This window comes from Bubalus bubalis, chromosome 18 (genome assembly GCF_019923935.1).
Source record: "Bubalus bubalis isolate 160015118507 breed Murrah chromosome 18, NDDB_SH_1, whole genome shotgun sequence".
NCBI lineage: Eukaryota > Metazoa > Chordata > Mammalia > Artiodactyla > Bovidae > Bubalus > Bubalus bubalis.
This window is the reverse complement of record NC_059174.1, coordinates 46790778-46814360: the sequence shown is the minus strand read 5'-3', so window position 1 is coordinate 46814360 and position 23583 is coordinate 46790778. Positions and strand designations below refer to the sequence as shown.

Sequence of the window (23583 nt, the reverse complement as noted above, 5' to 3'; positions counted from 1 at the left end):
GGATGAGATGGTTGGATAGCATTACCTACTCAATGGACATGAATTTGAGCAAACTCCAGGAGACAGTGAAAGACAAGGGAGCCTGCTGCAGTCCATAGGGTCACAGAGAGTTGGACATAGTGACCGAACAACCAGAACAACAACAAAAGCCATGGAAGCCTGCATCTGGGTAGTTGAGCTTGGCTGAGGCTGAGGCATATTGGTTGTCTGGCCCAGTATTGGTGATTCTGGACAGGGTCTTTGTGGAAAGAGGTTCTAGATTGGGTTCTTGGGGCCCTAGTTCTGGGATATGGGCACAAAGCCAAGGAAGTACTTGAGTCTTAGGCATGGAGGAGGCTGGAGACCTCTGTTGCGGAATCCGTCCAGGGCTGGGCCTGCCTAAGTGTCCTGTGCTCTGGGCCTGAGGATGTCCTCATGTCTCTAAGATGCTCCTCACCTGAGGAGCTTAGCATCTTCCTGATAGATGAAGGGTCTACCCGGGGCAGATCAGAGCAGGCTCTTCTGGGTTCAGATGAGCTCCTCATGGTGGAAAAGTTATTTCTTCTGAACACATTATGTACAGTTGGAACACATTATGTACAGTTGGATTCCCTGGAGTTCAGGGAAAGCCAAGGTTTGTTACTCTCCCTCAGATGGAGAAAGAGAAAGGGACTCTGTGTTTGTGTGTGAACACACTGGGTTGCCAAAAGCAGGAAGATAGGAACAGGGAAGGAGAGAGGAAACTTCATTTGCGGACTCTGAAGTCAGTCTGGTGACTCAGGGCTGTTCTTGCCTCTTCTTCCTTTGCCTTCTTAACTTGTATTTCTCTTGGGTGAACCCAGGATATAAATGATCTGGTTTGTAACCCTAAAAGCCATTGCTTATATGAATTGATGTTTTTTCTCTCTCCTACATCAAGAGTACTTTTTTATTTTGGAAGATTTGAACTGTGGATTTCTTTTTCCTGGAACTGCTTGCTTCCCTGAGCCTCTCCGAAGAACTTGTTCCCCAGTTCTTCCAATTCCAATGAGTGATGCTGCTGTCCCCTAAGTGTCTCTCTCTTCTCCAACAAATGTTTAACTGTTTATTCAGAAACCATTTAGCATTCCATAAGTGTATATCCTTCCACCAGGAGTACTGATGGAATGGGAAAACCAACCCTTGCTGGAAATGTTGTCCCTCTCTTGTTAGACCTGTGCTTTGATGAAGTGGAGGTGAGTGGTTAAGTGCGACTCCATGTTGCAGACTTGGGTTTTCCAATTATAGTGGATGCATTTCCAGTCACTCATTCATGTCTGCCTCTTTGTGACCCCATGGACTGTAGCCCACCAGGCTTCTCTTCCATGGGAGTTTCCCCACAAGAATACTGGAGTGTGTTGCCATTTTTTCTTCCAATTAGACAAGAAGGTAATTGATACTGATTTTTTCGATTCTTAGTATTTGCTTATATTTTTGGCTCTGAGATTTTTTTTGGGGACTGAGGATATGATAGACATATGATAGATTCTGTGTATGCAGTTATGTGATAGTCCACACGGAACCTGTGGGTCCATTTTGAACTTGTGTAGTGTTTGCTCATCGTGGGTCTCATCGTGTGAGTCTGGATCTTACTCCATTAGTTCTGGGAGTTCTGGAACAAAGAGAGTATAGTTGGGGACAGTTTACTGTAACAGGAACAATTCAACCAGATGTATAAATTATTAAGAAGTAATGACCCTTGCAACTGCAACAGAACTTTAGAGAACTTGTCTAAGCTAGTGCTGCAAAATACAGCACTGAATACATAAGACGGGGGGCTGTACACCCAGTAAAAATGATGTCTATTTGTGGACATGGAGAACAACTAGGATTAAATATTCTGGTATATTTATGAGCCTGAGTTTTTAAGAAATTATTAAATCACATAAGCTATATTCAAATCCTATTTTCAGAGAGAGAGGTTTTTAAAGATACCTTTGAATGATTCAGACTTTTAAACTAATTTCTTAAATGGATAAATGCAAGGAGATGGTCACAGTGTTGTGTGCTGAACGTAGTATGTGTTATGTACTTGCATGTACAGTTTTATTTAATTGGGAAACACCGATTATCTAGACTTTGTTTATTCCCAGACCTGGCTGGATAATGAAATGGATAATGCCAGAGACGTTTTATCTGTAGTTGCAGGCATGTTTAAGAATGATTTGAATGACACAGGTACAGTAACCAATATTTTATAATAATTGTAAATGGAAAATAATTTTAAAAATTGTGAATCAGCATGTTATATACCTGAAACATACAGTATTATACATCAACTATATCTCAGTTTTTTTAACAAATGGTGTGTACACCAAGAATGTGTACTGTGATCACCCTTGTTTCCACACTGAACTGTCCATGTATTTTTTTCTTTTTTTTCTAATTGAAGTATAGTCAATTTACAATGTTGTTAGTTTCAAGTGTACAGCAAAGTTATTCAGTTATACATATACGTATCTTTTCAGATTCTTTTCCTCAAAAGTTATTACAAAATGTTGTGTATAGTTCCCTGTGCTATCCTTATTGGTTATATTTTATATATAGTAGTAGTATGTATATGTGTTAATAGCTTAGTCGTGTCCAGCTCTTTGCGACCCCATGGACTGTAGCTCACCAGGATCCTCTGCCCATGGAATTCTCCGGGCAAGAATACTGGAACGGGCTGCCATTCCCTTCTCCAGGAGATCTTCCCAACCCAGGGATCGAACCTAGGTCTCCCTCATTGCAGGCAGATTCTTTACCGCCTGAGCCACCAGGGAAGCCCTATATAGTAGTATATATATATATATGTTAATCCCAAACTTCTAATTTATCCCTTCTCCCACCTTTCCCCTTTGGTAAGCATAAGTTTATTTTTTATGTCTGTGGGTCTATTTCTGTTTTGTATATAAGTTCATTTGTATAAATTTTCTTTTTTTAGATTCCACATATAAGCAATAACATCTTCTTTGTTGTTCTCTGTCTGGCTTACTTCCTTAGTATGATAATCTCTGGGTCCATCCATGTTGGATGAATGTCCAAAACATGCAAATGGCATTGTTTCGTTCCTTTTTATGGCTGAGTGATATCCCATTGTATAAATACATCACATCTTCTTTATCCATTCATCTGTTGATGGACATTTAGGTTGCTTCTGTGTCTTAGCTATTGTCAGTCGTGCTGCAGTGAATATTGTGGTATATGTATCTTGTTGAATTATGGTTTTCTCCAAACATATACTCAGGAGTGGGATTGCAGGATCATATGGGAGCTCTGTTTTTAGTTTTTTAAGGAACCTCCAAACTGTTTTCCATAGTGGCTGTACCAATTTACATTCCTACCAATAGTGTAGGAAGGTCCCTTTTTCTCCACACCCTCTGTAGCATTTATTATTCATAGATGTTTTAATGATGGCCATTCTGACTGGTGTGAGGTGATATCTCACTGTAGTTTTGATTTGCATTTCTCTAATAATTAATGATGTTGAAGCATCTTTTCATGTGCTTTTTGCGCATCTGTATGTCTTTTTTGAAGAAATGTGTGTTTAGGTCTTTTGCCCATTTTTTGATTAAGCTGTTTGGTTTTGATATGGAGCTGTTGACTTACCATTTTGAAAGGTCCAGCGTGTCCTTTTTTTCCAAACAGCTATTGAATTGCTCTCTTAATTTTCTTTTATTTTCTTGTAAAGATTTTGGCCCATTAATTTCTGTGTATTTTTATCTGTGGTTTCAGGATTTCAGATTCAAAGATGTGGTCATTTACTTCTTTCAGAAAGAGTGGGAATGCTTGCACTCTGCTCAGAAGGATTTGTACCAAGATGTGATGCTGGAGAATTATAACAACCTGATCTCACTGGGTAAGTTGATTTGTCCTCCAAAATTCAGAATTGGTCTTAAATTTTTATATTTATTATAATAATTTCTTGTGAAGTGAAAGTCACTCAGTCGTGTTCGACACTTTGCGACCCCATGGACTGTATATCCATGGAATTCTCCAGGCCAGAACACTGGAGTGGGTAGCCTTTCCTTCTCAGGGGATCTTCCCAACCCAGGAATCGAACCCAGGTCTCCCACATTGCAGGCAGATTCTTTACCAGCTGAGCCACAAGGGAATCCCAATTTCTTGTGAGTCCTTCCTAAGTGCTTGGCTGAATTAACAATTCTTCCTAAGTGCTTACCACAGAATGCTTTGTCCCTTGTGAAGTTAGAAATTGGTTGCTCCTATATACATTATCATGTGTAAAACAGATAGCTAGTGGAAAGCTGCTATATAACACAGGGACCTTAGCCTGGTGCTCTGTGACAACCTAGTGGGGTGGTATGGGGAGAGCAGGAAGCCTCAAGAGAGAGGGGATATATGTATATAATTATGACTGATTCTTGTTGTTGTACAGCAAAAAACAACACAACATTGTAAAGCAATTATCATCCAATTAAAAAATACATTAATAAAATAATGCATGCAGCCTAGGAAAAACAAACTTAAAAAATAAATATTCAGGACCTGAAATAAAAAGAAAAAGAAATCAGCTGCTCCATTGAACTTTATCTTCATCCCCCTTTCCTCTTACCCTTAATTTTCTTACTCCTCTTACGTGATAATCGTGGACTGATTTTAATTCTGGGACACCCACAATATAACTTGATCCTTTTTTTCTTTCTTGAGCAGGATTCACCAATTTTAAGCCAGATGTGATCTCTTTATTGGAGCAGAGGAAGGAGCCCTGGATAGTTAAGGGCAAGGAGACAGAAGAATGGTGCCCAGGTGAGTAATAGAGACTCACATGGGAAACGCCATGGAAGATGTCACTCTCCTGACCTGTGAGAAGGCAGGCAGCACATCTGAGATGTTGTTAGGAAAGCTCCCCAAGAAGCCTGAGATCTGGACAAGAGAGTAATGTGTAATGTGAGACTGATGTTTCACATGTCTTCCAATTTCTTGCTACAGTTCCTCATATTCCCTCTGATTTCAGGAAGGAAATGCCTTTCTGCTTTCCTCCGTTCCTCCTTTCCATGAGATAACCATTTTCACCATACTTTGGGTCCAGTTTTGTTCTGATTTTTTTTTTTAATAACTTTTATTTTTATTCTTGACTGTGCTGGGTCTTCACTGCTGCATGGGCTTTCTCTAGTTGTGGCAAGCTGGGCTTCAACTAAGGCTACCCTCTACTTGTGGTGTGTGGGCTTCTCATTGCAGTGGCTTCTCTTGCAGAAGTTGTGGCGCACAGGTTCAGTCACTCCTTGGCATGTGGGATCTTCCCAAACCAGTAGGTGGATTCCTTACCACTGAGCCTCCAGGGAAGCCTAGGGAGAAATTATACCAGTAGATAAACTGATGAACAAATCAGATCAGTCGCTCAGTTGTGTCCGACTCTTTGCGCCCCATGAATCACAGCACGCCAGGCCTCCCTGTCCATCACCAACTCCCAGAGTTCACTCAGACTCATGACCATCGAGTCAGTGATGCCATCCAGCCATCTCATCCTCTGTCGTCCCCTTCTCCTGCTCCCAATCCCTCCCAGCATCAGAGTCTTTTCCAATGAGTCAACTCTTCGCATGAGGTGGCCAAAGTACTGGAGTTTCAGCTTTAGCATCATTCCTTCTAAAGAAATCCCAGGGCTGATCTCCTTCAGAATGGACTGGTTGGATCTCCTTGCAGTCCAAGGGACTCCCAAGAGTCTTCTCCAACACCACAGTTCAAAAGCATCAATTCTTCGGTGCTCAGCCTTCTTCACAGTCCAACTCTCACATCCATACATGACCACAGGAAAAACCATAGCCTTGACTAGACAGACCTTTGTTGGCAAAGTAATGTCTCTGCTTTTGAATATGCTATCTAGGTTGGTCATAACTTTCCTTCCAAGGAGTAAGCGTCTTTTAATTTCATGGCTGCAGTCACCATCTGCAGTGATTTTGGAGCCCAGAAAAATAAAGTCTGACACTGTTTCCACTGTTTCCCCATCTATTTCCCATGAAGTGATGGGACCGGATGCCATGATCTTCGTTTTCTGAATGTTGAGCTTTAAGCCAACTTTTTCAGTCTCCTCTTTCACTTTCATCAAGAGGCTTTTGAGTTCCTCTTCACTTTCTGCCATAAGGGTGGCGTCATCTGCATATCTGAGGTTATTGATATTTCTCCTGGCAATCTTGATTCCAGCTTGTGTTTCTTCCAGCCCAGCGTTTCTCATGATGTACTCTGCATATAAGTTAAATAAACAGGGTGACAATATACAGCCTTGACGTACTCCTTTTCCTATTTGGAACCAGTCTGTTGTTCCATGTCCAGTTCTAACTGTTGCTTCCTGACCTGCATACAGATTTCTCAAGAGGCAGGTCAGGTCTGGTGGTCTGGTATTCCCATCTCTTGAAGAATTTCCCAAAGTTTATTGTGATCCACACAGTCAAAGGCTTTGGCATAGTCAGTAAAGCAGAAATAGATGTCTTTCTGGAACTCTCTTGCTTTTTCCATGATCCAGCGGATGTTGGCAATTTGATCTCTGGTTCCTCTGCCTTTTCTAAAACCAGCTTGAACATCAGGAAGTTCACAGTTCACATATTGCTGAAGCCTGGCTTGGAGAATTTTGAGCATTACTTAACTAGCATGTGAGATGAGTGCAATTGTGCGGTAGTTTGAGCATGCTTTGGCATTGCCTTTCTTTGGGATTGGAATGAGAACTGACGTTTTCCAGTCCTGTGGCCACTGCTGAGTTTTCCAAATTTGCTGGCGTGTTGAGTGCAGCACTTTCACAGCATCATCTTTCAGGATTTGGAATAGCTCAACTGGAATTCCATCACCTCCAGTAGCTTTGTTCGTAGTGATGCTTTCTAAGGCCCACTTGACTTCACAGTCCAGGATGTCTGGCTCTAGGTCAGTGATCACACAATTGTGATTATCTGGGTCATGAAGATCTTTTTTGTACAGTTCTTCTGTGTATTCTTGCAAATACGTAATTATAAAATTGAGAAAAAGATTATGAGGGCAAAGAAAAGGATATAGGATAAAAAATGAAGATGTTTAGAATGAAAGAAGCTGGCCATGGCAGGTATCCTGGAACAGAGAGCATGCAAAGAAGCCAAAAACATTTCCTGAAAGATGAGAACGTAATTGGCATGACATGCAAGTTGAATGGAGGCCAGTGTAGTGAACTCATGGTGAGTGAAGGTGACAGTACCTCAAAATTAAGTTGAAGAGGCAAGCGGGGGCCAGATGCTGCAGAATTTTGCAGGTCTGATAGTGAATTTTGTATTTTAGGTGCAAGGGGAAGGCACTGCATTTGAACAGTGAGTCCCACATTTTGAGTTGCCTCAGAAATCAGTGAGGGAGATAGAAAAACATACTAATAACCATACTTTCGGCAGACAACTATTATTTATTTTGTGCAGGTATAGTGAAGGGTGGACAGCCAGTACAGAAGTAAACAAGTTAAAATATAATCTGTTGAGTTTAGAGGTGAAGTATACTGATGTCTGCAAGGTGACTTGATGTTTGGAGGGGTAGATAGATGTATAATAAGGCAAGTAGATCCAAACATTTATTGTAGAATCTAGGTGAAGAGATTATGGGAGTTCACTGTCTAGTTCTTTTCATTCTTCTGTGTTATGAAAACTTTCAAGCATAATGTTGGGGGAAAAGATAAAATAACATATGATAAGTACACTGCTAAAAAGTACAGTAAGTAGACTGATGAAGGTCCTGTTTTGTAAAGAGTGGTCTCTTAAGTTGGCATCTAAATAGAGGTTAGAATGAAGTAATTGAAAGAGCCATGTTGATATCTTAGGGAAGATATTTGTAGGCAGAGATTCTGAAGGAAGGGTGTGCTTGGCAAATGTGAACATCTGGTTGGTCAGGGAGCTAGAATAGTCAGCTCATGGGAGGGGATAAGGCAGTAAGGTCAGAGAGGTAGTGCAGGACAAGTTCTGGAAAGGCCCTGTGGATCACTGAGGGATTTTGACTTTTACTCTGGGTGAGAAGAAAATCCAGTGGAGGATTTTGAGCAGAAGAATGACATGATTGAACTTATTTTAATAAGAGCGCTCTGGCTACTGTGTTGGGGATGGAATATTTCCATAGGGAGCATAGTATTTCCATAGGGAGATACTATGCTAGGATAATGTTTTGTTAATCTTGGTGAGGGATGGCTCTGGACAAGGTAATTACTACTAGAGATACTAGTAGAAGTAATCAAAATCTGGGGCTAGAGATGAGAGGACTTGCTGTTAGATAATGTCCTACTCCTTTAGATTCTTATTTAGTTGGTTGGTTCCTGGATATTACATATTTAAAAAAAAATATTTATTTATTTGGTTATGTTAGATCTTAGTTGTGGCACATAAGAGCTTCAGTCTTTAGTTACCAACTGCTGGATGTGGCATGTGGGATCTAGTTCCCCAATGAGGGATCTAACCCAGACACCCTGGGTTGGGAGTGCTGAGTCTTAACTGGTAGACCACCTGGGAGGTCCCGGACATTGTATTTTTAACAAGTTCCCCAGCTGATTCTCACCAGAAGTGAAAAGTCACTTCCTTGGGACTTCCTGGTGGTGCAGTGACTAAGACTCCGGTGCTTCCAATGCAGGGGGCCTGGGTTCAATCACTGGTCAGGGAACTAGATCCCACATGCCGCAACGAAAGAGTTCACATGCTACTACTAAGACCTGGCATAGCCAAATAAACATTTTAAAAATCACTTCCTTCATAAGCTGCCCTCATTTTCTCTATTCTTATTCCCCTCCCATCTTTTTTTTTTTTTTTTTTAAATTGTAACACAGTGCTAAGAGCAATTTAAACTATTCACTATTTTTAGTTTGTTGTTTCTGCCTTGGAACTTTCCTTTCTCCTGCAACATGAAAATACTCTTTTCTTTGTTATCTTACAGACTGGAAATCTAGAAGAGAAGCCAAGACTTTATCTTTAAAGGAGGACAGTTATGAAATTAAGTCATTGCAACAGGAGATAACAAAGAGACTTATAAGCTCTAATCTTGAGTGTCCTAGAGTCAGATATACCAGAGAAGTCAGATGCCACTTGGAGAGGCTACCAGAAGAACATTTCAGACAAGCCTTAATAACTTTTGAAGAAAGATCCACTTCCATTCAGCACACAGATCCTAGAGCACCTCAGACAGCTCCTACTGGAGCAAAATCCTGTGAATCCAAGGAATGTAAGACTTCCAGGTCCCAACCACACCAGAGTCAACATGAAAGAAGTCATAATAAGGAGAAAGACTCTAAATGTGGAGAATGTGAGAAAGCCTTTAATAGTAGGTCAGACTTGATGAAGCATCAGAGAATTCATGAAAGCCAAAAAAGTAATGAAAATAAGGAAGGTGACTTTATTCATGACTCTCAGATGATGAGATCTCAGAGCATTAATACTGCTGAGAAACCTCATAAATGTAAGGAATGTGGGAAAGCCTTTCATTCTACCTCACAACTTAGTAAACACCAAAAGATTCACATAGGTGAGAAACCCTTTAAGTGTACAGAATGTGGAAAGGCCTTTCCATCTACCTTACAGCTGAATTTACATCAGAGGATTCATACCAATGAGAAATACAACGAATGTAGAGTGTGGGAAAGCCTTTACCCATCCCTCACACCTTCTTCGACATCAGAGAATCCATACTGGTGAGAAACCCCATAAGTGTAAGGACTGTGGGAAAGCTTTTCGCTATGACACACAACTTAGTCTTCATCAGATAATTCATACTGGTGAAAGACGCTATGAATGTAAGGAATGTGGGAAGGTGTACAGTTGTGCCTCACAACTGAACCTACATCAAAGAATTCATACTGGCGAGAAACCTCATAAATGTAGGGAATGTGGGAAAGGTTTTATCTCCGATTCACATCTTGTCCGACATCAGAGTGTTCATACAGGGGAGAAACCATACAAGTGTAAGCAATGTGGGAAAGCCTTTCGCTGTGGCTCAGAACTTACCAGACATCAGAGAGCTCACACGGGTGAGAAACCTTATAAATGCAAGGAATGTGAAATGGCCTTTACTTGTAGCACAGAACTTATCCGGCATCAAAAAATTCACACTGGTGAGAGACCTCATAAATGTAAGGAATGTGGGAAGGCTTTTATTCGACAATCAGAACTTACTCATTATGAGAGAAATCATAGTGGTGAAAAACCCTATGAATGTAAGGAATGTGGGAAGGCCTTTGGCCGTGGCTCAGAGCTTAGTCGACACCAGAAAATTCATACTGGTGAGAAACCCTATGAATGTGAGCAATGTGGGAAGGCCTTTATTCGTGGCTCACACCTTAGTCAACATCAAAGAATTCATGCAGGACAGAGGAGTGAGTGAAAGACATGGGAAACCTCAAAATTTGACATCTGGGAGAAGGAAATGGCAACCCACTCCAGTATTCTTTCTTGGAAAATTTTATGGACAGAAGAGCCTAGTGGGCTGCAGTCCATGGTGTCACATGACCAGAGCACACACGCATGAGGGGTTGGAGGGAGATGGCTGGTAGCAATAAACAGGTAGAATTAAAAAAAAAATAAAAATTGACATCTGGAAATTTGTGTGCTAGTAAAACAAAAGCCTATGTAATTGTCAGGAATGTGGGAAAGCATTTAAGGACAACAGCTTAATATCACACTTACTACTGTGGATATGAGGCCTTCAATTAAGGGACAGAATTTGATATGTATTCAGTTCAGTTGCTCAGTCGTGTCTGACTCTTTGCGACCCCATGAATTGCAGCATGCCAGGCCTCCCTGTCCATCACCAACTCCCGGAGTTTAACCCAAGCTCATGTCCATCAAGTCGGTGCCACAGCTGGGTATTGTTTTTGCTTTGGCTCCATCCCTTCATTCTTTCTGGAGTTATTTCTCCACTGATCTCCAGTAGCATATTGGGTACTTACTGACCTGGGGAGTTCCTCTTTCAGTATCCTATCATTTTGCCTCTTCATACTGTTCATGGGGTTCTCAAGGCAAGAATACTGAAGTGCTTTGCCATTCCCTTCTCCAGTGGACCACATTCTGTCAGATCTCTCCACCATGACCCGTCCATCTTGGGTGGCCCCACACGGCATGGCTTAGTTTCATTGAATTAGACAAGGCTGTGGTCCGTGTGATCAGATTGACTAGTTTACTGTGATTATGGCTTCAGTGTGTCTGCCCTCTGATGCCCTCTTTCAACACCTACTGTCTTGGGTTTCTCTTACTTTGGATGTGGGATATCTCTTCACCACTGCTCCAGCAAAGCGCAGCTGCTGCTCCTTACCTTGGATGAGGTCGCCCCTCCTGACCTTGAACGTGGAGTAACTCCTCTTGGCCCTCCTGCACCTGCGCAGCCACTGCTCCTTGGACATGGGGTTGCTCCTCTCGGCTGCCGCCCCTGACCTCGGACATGGGATAACTCGTCTCGCCTGCTCCTGCGCCGTCGCAGCCTGGTGCTCTCAGTCGCTGCCCCTTGACATGTATTACTGATGAGAAATCTTATAAATGTTAGGAATTGGGAGGGGTGTATCTATTTCAAAATTTATTAGACATCAGAGTTCATTTAAAAAGTGAAAAACTCCATGAAGATAAGCCAAGTGGGCAGACTTAGGAAGGTAGTGAAAATGTTAGACACAAATCATTCTAACTTTTCTGAACATGAAGGGTTATTAGCCTTAATGAGAAATCAAGTGTCGCCATACAAATATCATATAGATGAAACATCTATCTGCTAAAATTAACCTGAACCAAATCAAAGTGGGAAAGGATTTAACCAACATTTACTGTTTGCTGCTGCTGCTGAGTCTCTTCAGTCGTGTCTGACTCTGTGCGACCCCAGAGATGGCAGCCCACGAGGCCCCCACCACCACCACCACCCGCCCCCATCCCTGGGATTCTCCAGTCAAGAACACTGGAGTGGGTTGCCATTTCCTTCTCCAATGCGTGAAAGTGAAGTCGCTCGGTCGTGTCCCGACTCTGCGACCCCATGGACTGCAGCCTACCAGGCTCCTCCGTCCATGGGATTTTCCAGGCAAGAGTACTGGAGTCGGGTGCCATCGCCTGCTCCGCATTTACTGTTTACTTCACCATTATTTCTCATTTCTTATAGGGCTATTTACTTAACCAATTAGTAATATTAGGATCATATTTCTTAGCATTGTGTACATTGTATCCCTTATCTGACTCATATTGAAAGTGTGCTTAATGAGAGCTGCATTATATTCTTAACTTTTTTGTTTTCCTAGTTTTGTATTGGAAATCCTGTAAGAGGAAGGCCTTACAGTGTACAGTGACTATATGAACATCTTACATCATCTTTCTTTCTAGAATGTTAGATAGTTCCTTCTGGAGAAAAATTTTAAAACTGAAGCTTTTCATAGCTTGCCTTTTTCCCCACCAGGGGATTCATAATGTAAGAAACTCCAATATAATAAAAGTGAGCTACTATAAGGTCAGAGAGAAGATTTAGATGATTTTTTAAGACCTTCCAAAGAACAGGAGACATATGCCACAATCTCTGACCTCTATTCTAGTGAATTAGGAAATAAAGCCTCAGACAAAATCCATTTCTCTACAAGGAAATTTAAGATACCTATATAAGTTTCACATTAAAAAGGAAGTCAAATTATCATTTGGCAAATGAATGACAAAGAGACAATGTTAAAATTTGTAGGATGCAACCAAAGCTTTACTCAGGGAATTTAACTTCTTTCAATGTATGTGTAGAAAATGGGGACAATTAAAAGCCAGGATTCATTCTCACTTTATTATAAATACTTAGTCCACTGCTAGTTCCTAAGAGGTTCTCAGTAAACGTTTGTTGACCAGAGGAATGAGCGAGTGCATTCACTTGCTCAACAAGCATCCAGCTGTAGTCTCTTGAGGTGCTCTAGCAAAATAAGTGCAAAACCCAAAAGACATCTTGAAAACTTTGAAGTGAAACAAATTGCACCCTGGACAGAAAAAATTCAGGCATCAGAGGTGAGAAAGTATGTATAACTGCAGAAATGAAGATCAAAGGGACCTCACCTGGTGGTCCAGTGGTTGAGACTTAGCCTTCCAACACAGGGTGCCAGTCCAATCCCTGGTCGGTGAGCTCAGATCCCACATGCCTCATGGCCAAAAAAATCAACATAAAAAACATTAAAAAAAACATAAAACAGAAGCAGTATTGTAACAAATTTAATAGACTTTTTAAATGGTTCACACCAAAAAAGAAGCAATTAAAGAGATCAAGAAATAAGGCAGTATTTTGTCAGACATTGTTGGTTGCCTATCCACTGGTATTAACCAGTCTCCCTTTTCTAGATGCCTGCTGCCCACCTAAATCTAAATGCCAGATGCTTGCTCTCCTAATTGCTTTGCAACTGAGCATACGTGTAATGGGCTTCCCAGGTGGTGCTAGTGGTAAAGAACCTGCCTGAAGACCCCCTGGGTAGGGCATGGCAACCCACTCCAGTATTCTTGCCTGGAGAATCCCATGGACAGAAGAGCATGGCGGGCTACAGTCCATGGAGTTGCAAAGAGTCAGGACTGAAGTGACTTAGCACAGTACAATACACATACGTGGAGCAGTGCTGACCACCGAAGGTCTAAGCAGAAGACTGCAAGTGAGCTTCAGTTAAATATTCTTTACTTAACAAAATAGGAGGAAATGGCCTTCCCTTATACAGGACACATCTCTGTGTGATATCTGGGACTGTGGCCACTTTACAACCAGAGAACGCGAGAAGCCGAGACTGGCACAGGCGATAGAATTGCTTGTGTGTTTGACACTGTAGAGCTGATGAAACAATTCAGAACTGCTCTATGCTTGATTGTATGTGAAATAAATTCCATGCCTCTCTGTTAAACATTTATATTCAACTTTGTATATCTGAGTACTGGGAAAAGTATTTTCACATATAGTGTATATACATACACATGTTTATTCAACTTTAATTAGTAAAAAAATGTTTCAGTTCAGTCGCTCACTCAGTCGTGTCCACCTCTTTGCAACCCCATGGACTGCAGCACACCAGGCTTCCCTGTCCATCACCAAGCCCCACAGCTTGCTCAAACTCATATCCATCCAGTTGGTGATGCCATCCAACCTCTGTCATCTCCTCTGTCATCCCCTTCTCCTGCCCTCAATCTTTCCCAGCATCAGGGTCTTTTCCAATAAGTCAGTTCTCTGCATCAGGTGGCCAAGGTATTGGAGCTTTAGCATTGGTCCTTCCAAGGAATATTCAGGACTGATTTCAGATCTTTTTCAGATATTCAAATATTCAGAATGCTTCAGATAAATGTTGAGAAAATGTTTACATTTAGTTTTTTATAGTATATGTGAAATTATGGAAAAAACATTATTTTCCGAAGTATTTTCTTAAACATATGTATGTGTATATGTATACAACTTTGACAAGATGTAGGAAATGCTTGTTTACATTCAGCATGTTACAGTGTATGCATATATTCAGTTTTTTTATAGTATGTCTGAAATCCAAGAAAAGTCGTATTTTCCTGAATATAGTAAGAACCAAGAAAAAAACTGATGAAAGCGCTACAGCATTTTATTCCTCTAGTACTAGAGTAACTTACAGATAAAATCTAACTCTTCAAGATTTTATAAAAAGTATCAGCTATGAGGCTAGCAAATTTGGAAAAGGGCAGCATCCAGGTCCAATCAGCTACAAAAATAATCCAGTGTACTCATGGTATATGAATGTTCCAATTAAAATAGCAAGTCAAATCTAGCAGCCCATTAAAAGAAAACAGGGTGTTGTTGTTTGTTTGTTTTTTTTTAATCTGAAATAAAATGGTTCATGACCTGGCCTGTCAGATTGTAGAAACTGTAATGTGTAAATGTAGTGTTTGCGCATTGAAAACTAGACACTTAACTTATCCACCAAAAATAGTAAACTGTTAACAGCAAATGATACTCAATTGCTATGAGATTGTCCATTAATTGTGCATCTGTAGACATTCACAGCATTTGGAATAATCACCACCATCAGATTCCACCTTTGCCCATGCCTCAGAAATAGATACTTTAATGTACACATATATTATGCGACAAATTAAATCGGTCATAACTAAACCAGTCAACCCGTAGGAGGACAATGTACAACAAAAATTCAAGCATTTTTTAAAAGAGGGAAATGAAAAAAAAAAAGGGAAATGATTACTAAATTTTATCTATACTTTCTCTACAATTTCTTATACTGAGTTATAATAAAAGTTGTAATAAATGTTAAGAAATGATTGTAGACTGGTGGTTGCCCAGGGGGAGAGAGGTGAGAGTGGGTTGGATTGGGAGTTTGGGATTAGCGGATACAAACTGGTATATACAGAATGGATAAACAACAGGTCCTACTGTGTAACACAGGGTCCTACTGTGTAGCACAGGATATTCAATATCCTATGATAAACCATAATGGAAAAGAATATTAAAAAGTATGAATCACTGCCGTACAGCAGTAATAAACATTGTAAATCAACTGTACCTCAATAAAAAATAATTCTGGTATTTTGCTCATAGCTCAGATGGTAAAGAATCTGCCTGCAAGGTGGGAGACCTGGGTTTGATCTCTGGGTTGGGAAGATCCCCTGGAGAAAGGAATGGCTATCCACTCCAATATTCTTGCCTGGAGAGTTCCATGGACAGAGGAGCCTGGCAGGCTACAGCCCATGGGGTCGCACAGAGTCAGACATGACTGAGCAACTCACACTTTCACTTTTTTTCTGTGATAACTACAGCAGTTAGAGTCTCAAGAGTCCATGAGGTGCGCAAACTTTGTAGCCAGATGCTTATAGGGTCAATTTTTCACAGAAGTCCAGAGGTGGTTGCTGACAGCATCTGGCTGTAGATCCAGCAGTCAGTTTTACTTCACAATGAGGCCGCCATTGCTGCCCAGTCCACAAACACCCTCCCCTCAGACGAGGGATAAAGTGTAAGGCATTTAACAGGCACCACCCAGGGAAGATGATGACCATTAAGCGAAATCCAGCAGAAAGAACATTCATTGTGAGGTAACATCACCCCTGCCTGTGGTTTTTGTCCGGCCTTGCATTACCATTCCACTAGTCCACCCTCAGCTCCATTGCTAGTGCCCAATACAGGCCGTGTACCAACCAACCACAAGGTTAATAAGATGATGCAGTCTCCAGTAAGATAGTGCATTCTCCTGGGTAATTACTTTAATAGCTTTAGGTGGGCCGGCAGGAGACAGGTAAAATCTGTCAGTCCCTTTCTTATCTTTTAAAAAATACTTGACTGTGTCAGCTCTTAGTTGCGGCATATGGGATCTAGTTCCCTGACCAGGGATTGAACCCTGGCATGGGAGCATGGAGTCTTAGCCACTGGACCACCAAAGAAGTCCCGTTCAGTTCCTTTCTAATCCTATCCCCTACAAGACGGCAAACCCTAACCACCCAGGCCTTACCTGCCCGTCCCAGGGCCATTTTATAACATGTTCCCCTGGGGGTAGATCCAGTGGTAAGGGCAAAAGTGAATTAGTGTCCTGATCAATAGTTTCTACCGTCTTTCAGTGAGCAACAGTTGAATTCAGATTGTGTTGACTAGTTGTCTCAGGGTTCAAATGGCTTGGGCTCAGTGATGATTGTTCCTGGGATGTTGAAGTTATAGTTTGTAGGGCTTGAGTTAGTTTCTGGTCCACACATTGAGAGCATGGGCTTCCATCTCAATTGTTAAGGAGTCCCTTTATCCTTTCCATGAGCCCAGCAATGGCATGGTAAGGTAGGTGGAAATGCCAACAAAAGTCAGTTTTTATCAGCCCATTTCTGAACAGCATGCCTGGTGAAGTGGATTCCTTGGTTGCTATTGATCTCTGTGGTGAGGGAGAGTCCTATATGTTACACACAGCCGTTCTAGACCCCAAATAATGGTGGTTGTTCACTCTGCTACACAGTTCTGGTAAGGCCTTTTGTAATGCCTTCCACCTGTTGCAACACACTGTAGACTGCATATAGATGAGATCAGATCAGATCAGTCGCTCAGTCGTGTCCAACTCTTTGCGACCCCATAAATCACAGCACGCCAGGCCATCCTGTCCATCACCAACTCCCGGAGTTCACTCAGACTCAACGTCCATCGAGTCAGTGATGCCATCCAGCCATCTCATCCTCTGGCGTCCCCTTCTCCTCCTGCCCCCAATCCCTCCCAGCATCAGGGTCTTTTCCAATGAGTCAACCCTTCGCATGAGGTGGCCAAAGTACTGGAGTTTCAGCTTTAGCATCATTCCTTCCAAAGAAATCCCAGGGCTGATCTCCTTCACAATGGACTGGTTGGATCTCCTTGCAGTCCGAGGGACTCTCAAGAGTCTTCTCCAACACCACAGTTCAAAAGCATCAATTCTTCGGCGCTCAGCCTTCTTCACAGTCCAACTCTCACATCCATACATGACCACAGGAAAAACCATAGCCTTGACTAGACAGACCTTTGTTGGCAAAGTAATGTCTCTGCTTTTGAATATGCTTCCTAGGTTGGTCATAACTTTCCTTCCAAGGAGTAAGCGTCTTTTAATTTCATGGCTGCGGTCACCATCTGCAGTGATTTTGGAGCCCCCAAAAATAAAGTCTGACACTGTTTCCACTGTTTCCCCATCTATTTCCCATGAAGTGATGGGACCGGATGCCATGATCTTCGTTTTCTGAATGTTGAGCTTTAAGCCAACTATTTCACTCTCCTCTTTCACTTTCATCAAGAGGCTTTTGAGTTCCTCTTCACTTTCTGCCATAAGGGTGGCGTCATCTGCATATCTGAGGTTATTGATATTTCTCCTGGCAATCTTGATTCCATCTTGTGTTTCTTCCAGCCCAGCGTTTCTCATGATGTACTCTGCATATAAGTTAAATAAACAGGCTGACAATATACAGCCTTGACGTACTCCTTTTCCTATTTGGAACCAGTCTGTTGTTCCATGTCCAGTTCTAACTGTTGCTTCCTGACCTGCATACAGGTTTCTCAAGAGGCAGGTCAGGTGGTCTGGTATTCCCATCTCTTTCAGAATTTCCCACAGTTTATTGTGATCCACACAGTCAAAGGCTTTGGCATAGTCAGTAAAGCAGAAATAGATGTTTTTCTGGAACTCTCTTGCTTTTTCCATGATCCAGCGGATGTTGGCAATTTGATCTCTGGTTCCTCTGCCTTTTCTCAAACCAGCTTGGACATCAGGAAGTTCACGGTTCCCATATTGCTGAAGCCTGGCTTGGAGAATTTTGAGCATTACTTTACTAGCGTGTGAGATGAGTGCAATTGTGTGGTAGTTTGAGCATTCTTTGGCATTGCCTTTCTTTGGGATTGGAATGAAAAGTGACCTTTTCCAGTCCTGTGGCCACTGCTGAGTTTTCCAAATGTGCTGGCATATTGAGTGCAGCACTTTCACAGCATCATCTTTCAGGATCTGGAATAGCTCAACTGGAATTCCATCACTTCCACTAGCTTTGTTCATAGTGATGCTTTCTAAGGCCCACTTGACTTCACAGTCCAGGATGTCTGGCTTTAGGTCAGTGATCACACCATCGTGATTATCTGGATCGCGAAGATCTTTTTTGTACAGTTCTTCTGTGTATTCTTGCCATCTCTTCTTAATATCTTCTGCTTCTGTTAGGTCCATACCATTCCTGTCCTTTATCGAGCCCATCTTTGCATGAAATGTTCCCTTGGTATCTCTGATTTTCTTGAAGAGATCTCTAGTCTTTCCCATTCTGTTGTTTTCCTCTATTTCTTTGCATTGATCGCTGAAGAAGGCTTTCTTATCTCTTCTTGCTATTCTTTGGAACTCTGCATTTAGATGCTTATATCTTCCCTTTTCTCCTTTGCTTTTCGCTTCACTTCTTTTCACAGCTATTTGTAAGGCCTCCCCAGACAGCCATTTTGCTTTTTTGCATTTCTTTTCCATGGGGATGGTCTTGACCCCTGTCTCCTGTACAATGTCATGAACCTCATTCCATAGCTTATCAGGCACTCTATCTATTAGATCTAGGCCCTTAAATCTATTTCTCACTTCCTCTGTATAATCATAAAGGATTTGATTTAGGTCATACCTGAATGATCTAGTGGTTTTCCCTACTTTCTTCAAGTCTGAATTTGGCAATAAAGAGTTCATGATCTGAGCCACAGTCAGCTCCCGGTCTTGTTTTTGCTGACTGTATAGAGCTTCTCCATCTTTGGCTGCAAAGAATATAATCAATCTGATTTCGGTGTTGACCATCTGGTGATGTCCATGTGTAGAGTCTTCTCTTGTGTTGTTGGAAGAGGGTGTTTGTTATGACCAGTGCATTTTCTTGGCAAAACTCTATTAGTCTTTGCCCTGCTTCATTGTGTATTCCAAGGCCAAATTTGCCTGTTACTCCAGGTGTTTCTTGACTTCCTACTTTTGCATTCCAGTCCCCTATAATGAAAAGGACATCTTTTTTGGGTGTTAGTTCTTTTTTTTTTTTTTTTTAATTTTACATAATTTGTATTTGGGTGTTAGTTCTAAAAGGTCTTGTAGGTCTTCATAGAACCGTTCAACTTCAGCTTCTTCAGTGTTACTGGTTGGGGCATAGACTTGGACTACTGTGATATTGAATGGTTTGCCTTGGAAACGAACAGAGACCATTCTGTCGTTTTTGAGATTGCATCCAAGTACTGCATTTCGGACTCTTTTGTTGACCATGATGGCTACTCCATTTCTTCTGAGGGATTCCTGCCCGCAGTAGTAGATATAATGGTCATCTGAGTTAAATTCACCCATTCCAGTCCATTTCAGTTAGCTGATTCCTAGAATGTCGACATTCACTCTTGCCACATCTTGTTTGACCACTTCCAATTTGCCTTGATTCATGGACTGCATATAGAGGTTTCTCTAACTCACTATATCGTCGCTCTGCCCCTTCCCTAACTGGGACCAGAGACCTAAGGTTACTAATATTTTGCATTGCCCTAGGCCCCAACAAAACCCTTCCATGTAACTGGCCACATCCAATTCACAAGCCTATCCTTGAGATAATATCCTAAAGCCTCTGTCTGTAATTGTTTAGGGTAAGGGGTCAGAAGGCATGCTTGTCTTTGCAGATAATCCAGGTTCTTGTGTTTTGTCTGTATTCATTGTCATCCATGTGCAGTCAAATAAGCCACAAGCATGGGCAGCTACTGGAAGAAGACTGCAGCTATTGGAATATCATTGATATAATGGAAGAGAAAGACATCTCTCCTGGTAGTCAACTTCCCCAGGGCCCCACATGCTAATGAACAGCCACCTGGGGATTACCCTCACAATTTAACTTTCTTTAAAAAATCAAAGCAATACTTTATTAAATGAGCCATTTTACACAATATAAAACATCAACATAAATACAACTGTAAAAAAAAAATGTTATAACAAGGACAGAGTGAATTTCAGATTTCCAAATCAGAGTCAACTGTACATTTACACAGAATTGTCTTTGCGTGAAGTCCAAAAGGAAGCAACATATGAGTGTTTCTGTATATTATTCCCGAGTCCCTTCGCTCTTCACCTGAAGCTGTCACAACATTCTTAAGTGGCTATACCCCAATACAAAATAAAGTGTAAAAAAAAGAGGGTAAATTAAAATATGAGTAGAGCAGGAAAAAAGTATTTCTGTAGCCCCTTATTTTTGCTGATGAATAGTTTGTTAGAAAAACAGCTACAGGTGTGTTAACTAAGGTGTGAGACAGTAGAAGAGTCGGAGGTGTCATGAATTCACCTGTAAACAATTTTATGCCTGAACATCAGCTAAGTCTAGAGGAAGAGGACTTAGGATATTTGCTGTCAACGTTCTGCTTAAAGGTCTTGTACGTGCGTGCCCAGTCTCTCAGTTGTGTCCGACTCTTTTCCGACTCTATGCACTGTAGCCCGCCGGGCTCCTCTGTCCATAGAATTCTGCAAGCAAGAATACTGGAGTGGGTTGCCACTTCCTGCTCCAGATCTTCCCAACCCAGGGATCAAACCCACGTCTCCTGCGTCACCTGCACTGGCAGCTGGATTCCTTACCACTGAGTCCCCTGTTTAAAGGTCTTAGGATCTGGAAAGTGTGTCCTACAGACAGTGCAGGTATATATTAATAGTATTATATTAAATAGAATATTAAGGCAGCAGCCTTTTCATCAAGTCCTTGTTTCTTATGTCCAACTTGCTTTTTGGCATTTTTCTGCTGAGACTGAATATTCTGCCATCGATAAGCTATAACCAGGTGGGTTCAGTCCTGTGTTGCAGAAACCGCAGCACAAGGGGGCCAGGAGAGGTGGGTTGGAGGGAGAGGAAGGGGAGCACACCCAGCACCGCTTTGGCCTTTTCTACCTGCCAAGGAGGGGCAAGGAGAAAGCCAAGAGCACAACAGCCTGTGCCTCCAACCTGCTGCCCCTGCCTCAGCCTTGGGGCAAGCCAACGCCCCCCACCACAAGTTTCTATTCCCCCTCTTTATATCCCAACCTCTTGGTCATCAGTGGAGTTTCCTCAGCCTCCTGGCTGGCTGACCAATTGCTGGGTTGCCCCCCACAGAATTGCAAGCCTTGTAGATGCCAAGCCTGGAGACTGACCAATGAGCCCAGAGACAGCGACAGAGACATCAGTGGTTTATTGGACAAGAGGATCTTACAGACCTGAAGTAAGGCCCTAGAGTGAGGTGCCCACTGTGTGCATCAGAACACAGCAGCTGACACTACTACACAGGGGAGAGGAGGCTGCCATTTATAGGGGGAATTGACATCAGATTGGCTCATCAGTTACCAAGGGAACCAGCAGCTGGGGAATGTCCCTCACAGCCTCAAATGAACAACCATCACAAGGGCCGATATTTCCCTTTAATAAACTAGCAGCTGGAACCATTCTGGCCTGAGGATTAGAACAGTTGCTAGCGGGGGCACAGGGTAAGCACATTCATGTGAGCAAGGTGCAGGTGAAGAAGGAGCTGGTAAAGTAGGGGCTGCACAAAGCAAGAGAACAGCCATCCTGAATGACCTGACTGTACACAGGTCTTTCTGATGCCTGTCAGAATGGTTTTGGGACTTCCCTGGTGGTCCAGTGGTTAAGAATCCACCTTGCAATGCAGAGGATGCAGGTTCAACCCCCCAGTTGGGGAACTAAAATCCCACCCTGTATGTTCCAACTGAGCCACACCCTCTGGAGCCCAGGGGCCACAACTAGAGAGCCCATGTGCTGCAGCTACTGGAGCCTGCATGCCACAACTGGAGAGTCTGTGGGCAACAGTGAAAGATCCTGTGTGCTGCAGCTAATACCTGATGCAGCCAAATGAATAAATATATATATGACAACAAAGAACAAGTGTTAGCAAGAATGTCAAGAAAAGGGAACCCTCTTGGTGGGACTGTAAATTGGTGCAGCCATTCTGGAAAACCATATGGAGATTCCTGAAAAAAATTAAAAACAGAACTACCATATGATCCAGCAAATCCACTCCTGAGTATATATCTGAATAAAATGAAAAACCTAGTTTGAAAAGATACATGCACCCCCCCAATGTTCATTGCAGCGTTATCTATAATAGCCAAGACATGGAAGCATCATCAACAGATGAATGGATAAAGATGTGGTATTTATATATAGTGGAATATTACTCAGCTACTAAAAAGAATGCAAATTTTCCATTTGCAACAACATGGATAGATCTAAATGGTACTATGCTGAGTGAAATAAGTCTGACAGAGAAAGACAAATACTCTATTATTTCACTTATATGTGGAACCTAAAAAACAAAACAGAAGAATTGGCATAACCAAACAGAGACAGATTTACAGATACAGAGAAGAAACAGGTGGTTGCCAGAGGGGAAGGGATGGGAGGAGTACAGAAATAGGTGAGGGAGATGAAGAGGCACAAACTTTCAGGTGCAAAGTAAATGAGTGACAGGTATGAAATGTATATTGTGGGAAATACAGTCAATAACTATGAAGTATCTTTGTGTGGTGACATACCATAGCTAGACTTATCACGGTGATAATCTTGAAATATATAGAAATATCAGATCATTATGTTGTATAACAGGAACAAACAGGGACTTCCCTGGCGGTCAAGTGGTTAAGACTCTGTGCTTCTAATGCAGGGGATGTGGGTTCAATCCCTGGTCAGGGAACTAAGATCCCACATGCCACACAACAAGGCCAAAAAATAAATAAAAATAATTTAAAAAAAAAAAGGAACAAACAGTGTTGTAGGACAACTATACTTCAAAAACAAACAAACAAACAAAAAAAAAAACCCCAACATATTCATGGAAATAGATCTGATTTGTGGTTACCACAGGTCAGGCAGAAGGTAGGGAGAGGGGCACTTGGATGAAGGTAGTCAAAAGGTAGAAACTTCCAGTCATAAGATAAATAACTAGTAAGGATATGATATACAATATGATAAATATCATTAACACTACTGTATATTATATATGAAAATTGTTAGAGGACTAAATAGTAGGAGTTCTTTTTCATTACAAGGAAAAAATTTTTTTCTGAGTACTTCCCTGGTGCTTAAGTGGCTAAGATTCTGTACTCACCCTGGGTTCCATCCCTGGTGAGGGAACTAGATCCCACGTACTGCAACTAAAGACCTGGCATGTTGCAAAACAATCAAAGTGCCACAACTAAGACCTGGCTCTGCCAAATACATAAATATTTGTTTAATTGTTTCTT

General features: G+C 41.8%; 1 protein-coding gene across 1 annotated transcript in view; it reads left to right on the top strand.

Moving 5' to 3' along the window:
* The window catches only part of LOC102395792, a 64975-nt gene extending 54448 nt beyond the window's left edge, over positions 1 to 10527 (top strand). Inside the window, 4 exon segments of the mRNA XM_045163212.1 lie at positions 3712 to 3835; positions 4648 to 4743; positions 8854 to 9541; positions 9543 to 10527. Of these exon segments, the coding sequence (XP_045019147.1) occupies positions 3712 to 3835; positions 4648 to 4743; positions 8854 to 9541; positions 9543 to 10293 (1659 nt within the window). The 3' untranslated portion in view covers positions 10294 to 10527.
* The last annotated feature ends 13056 nt before the right edge of the window (positions 10528 to 23583 follow it).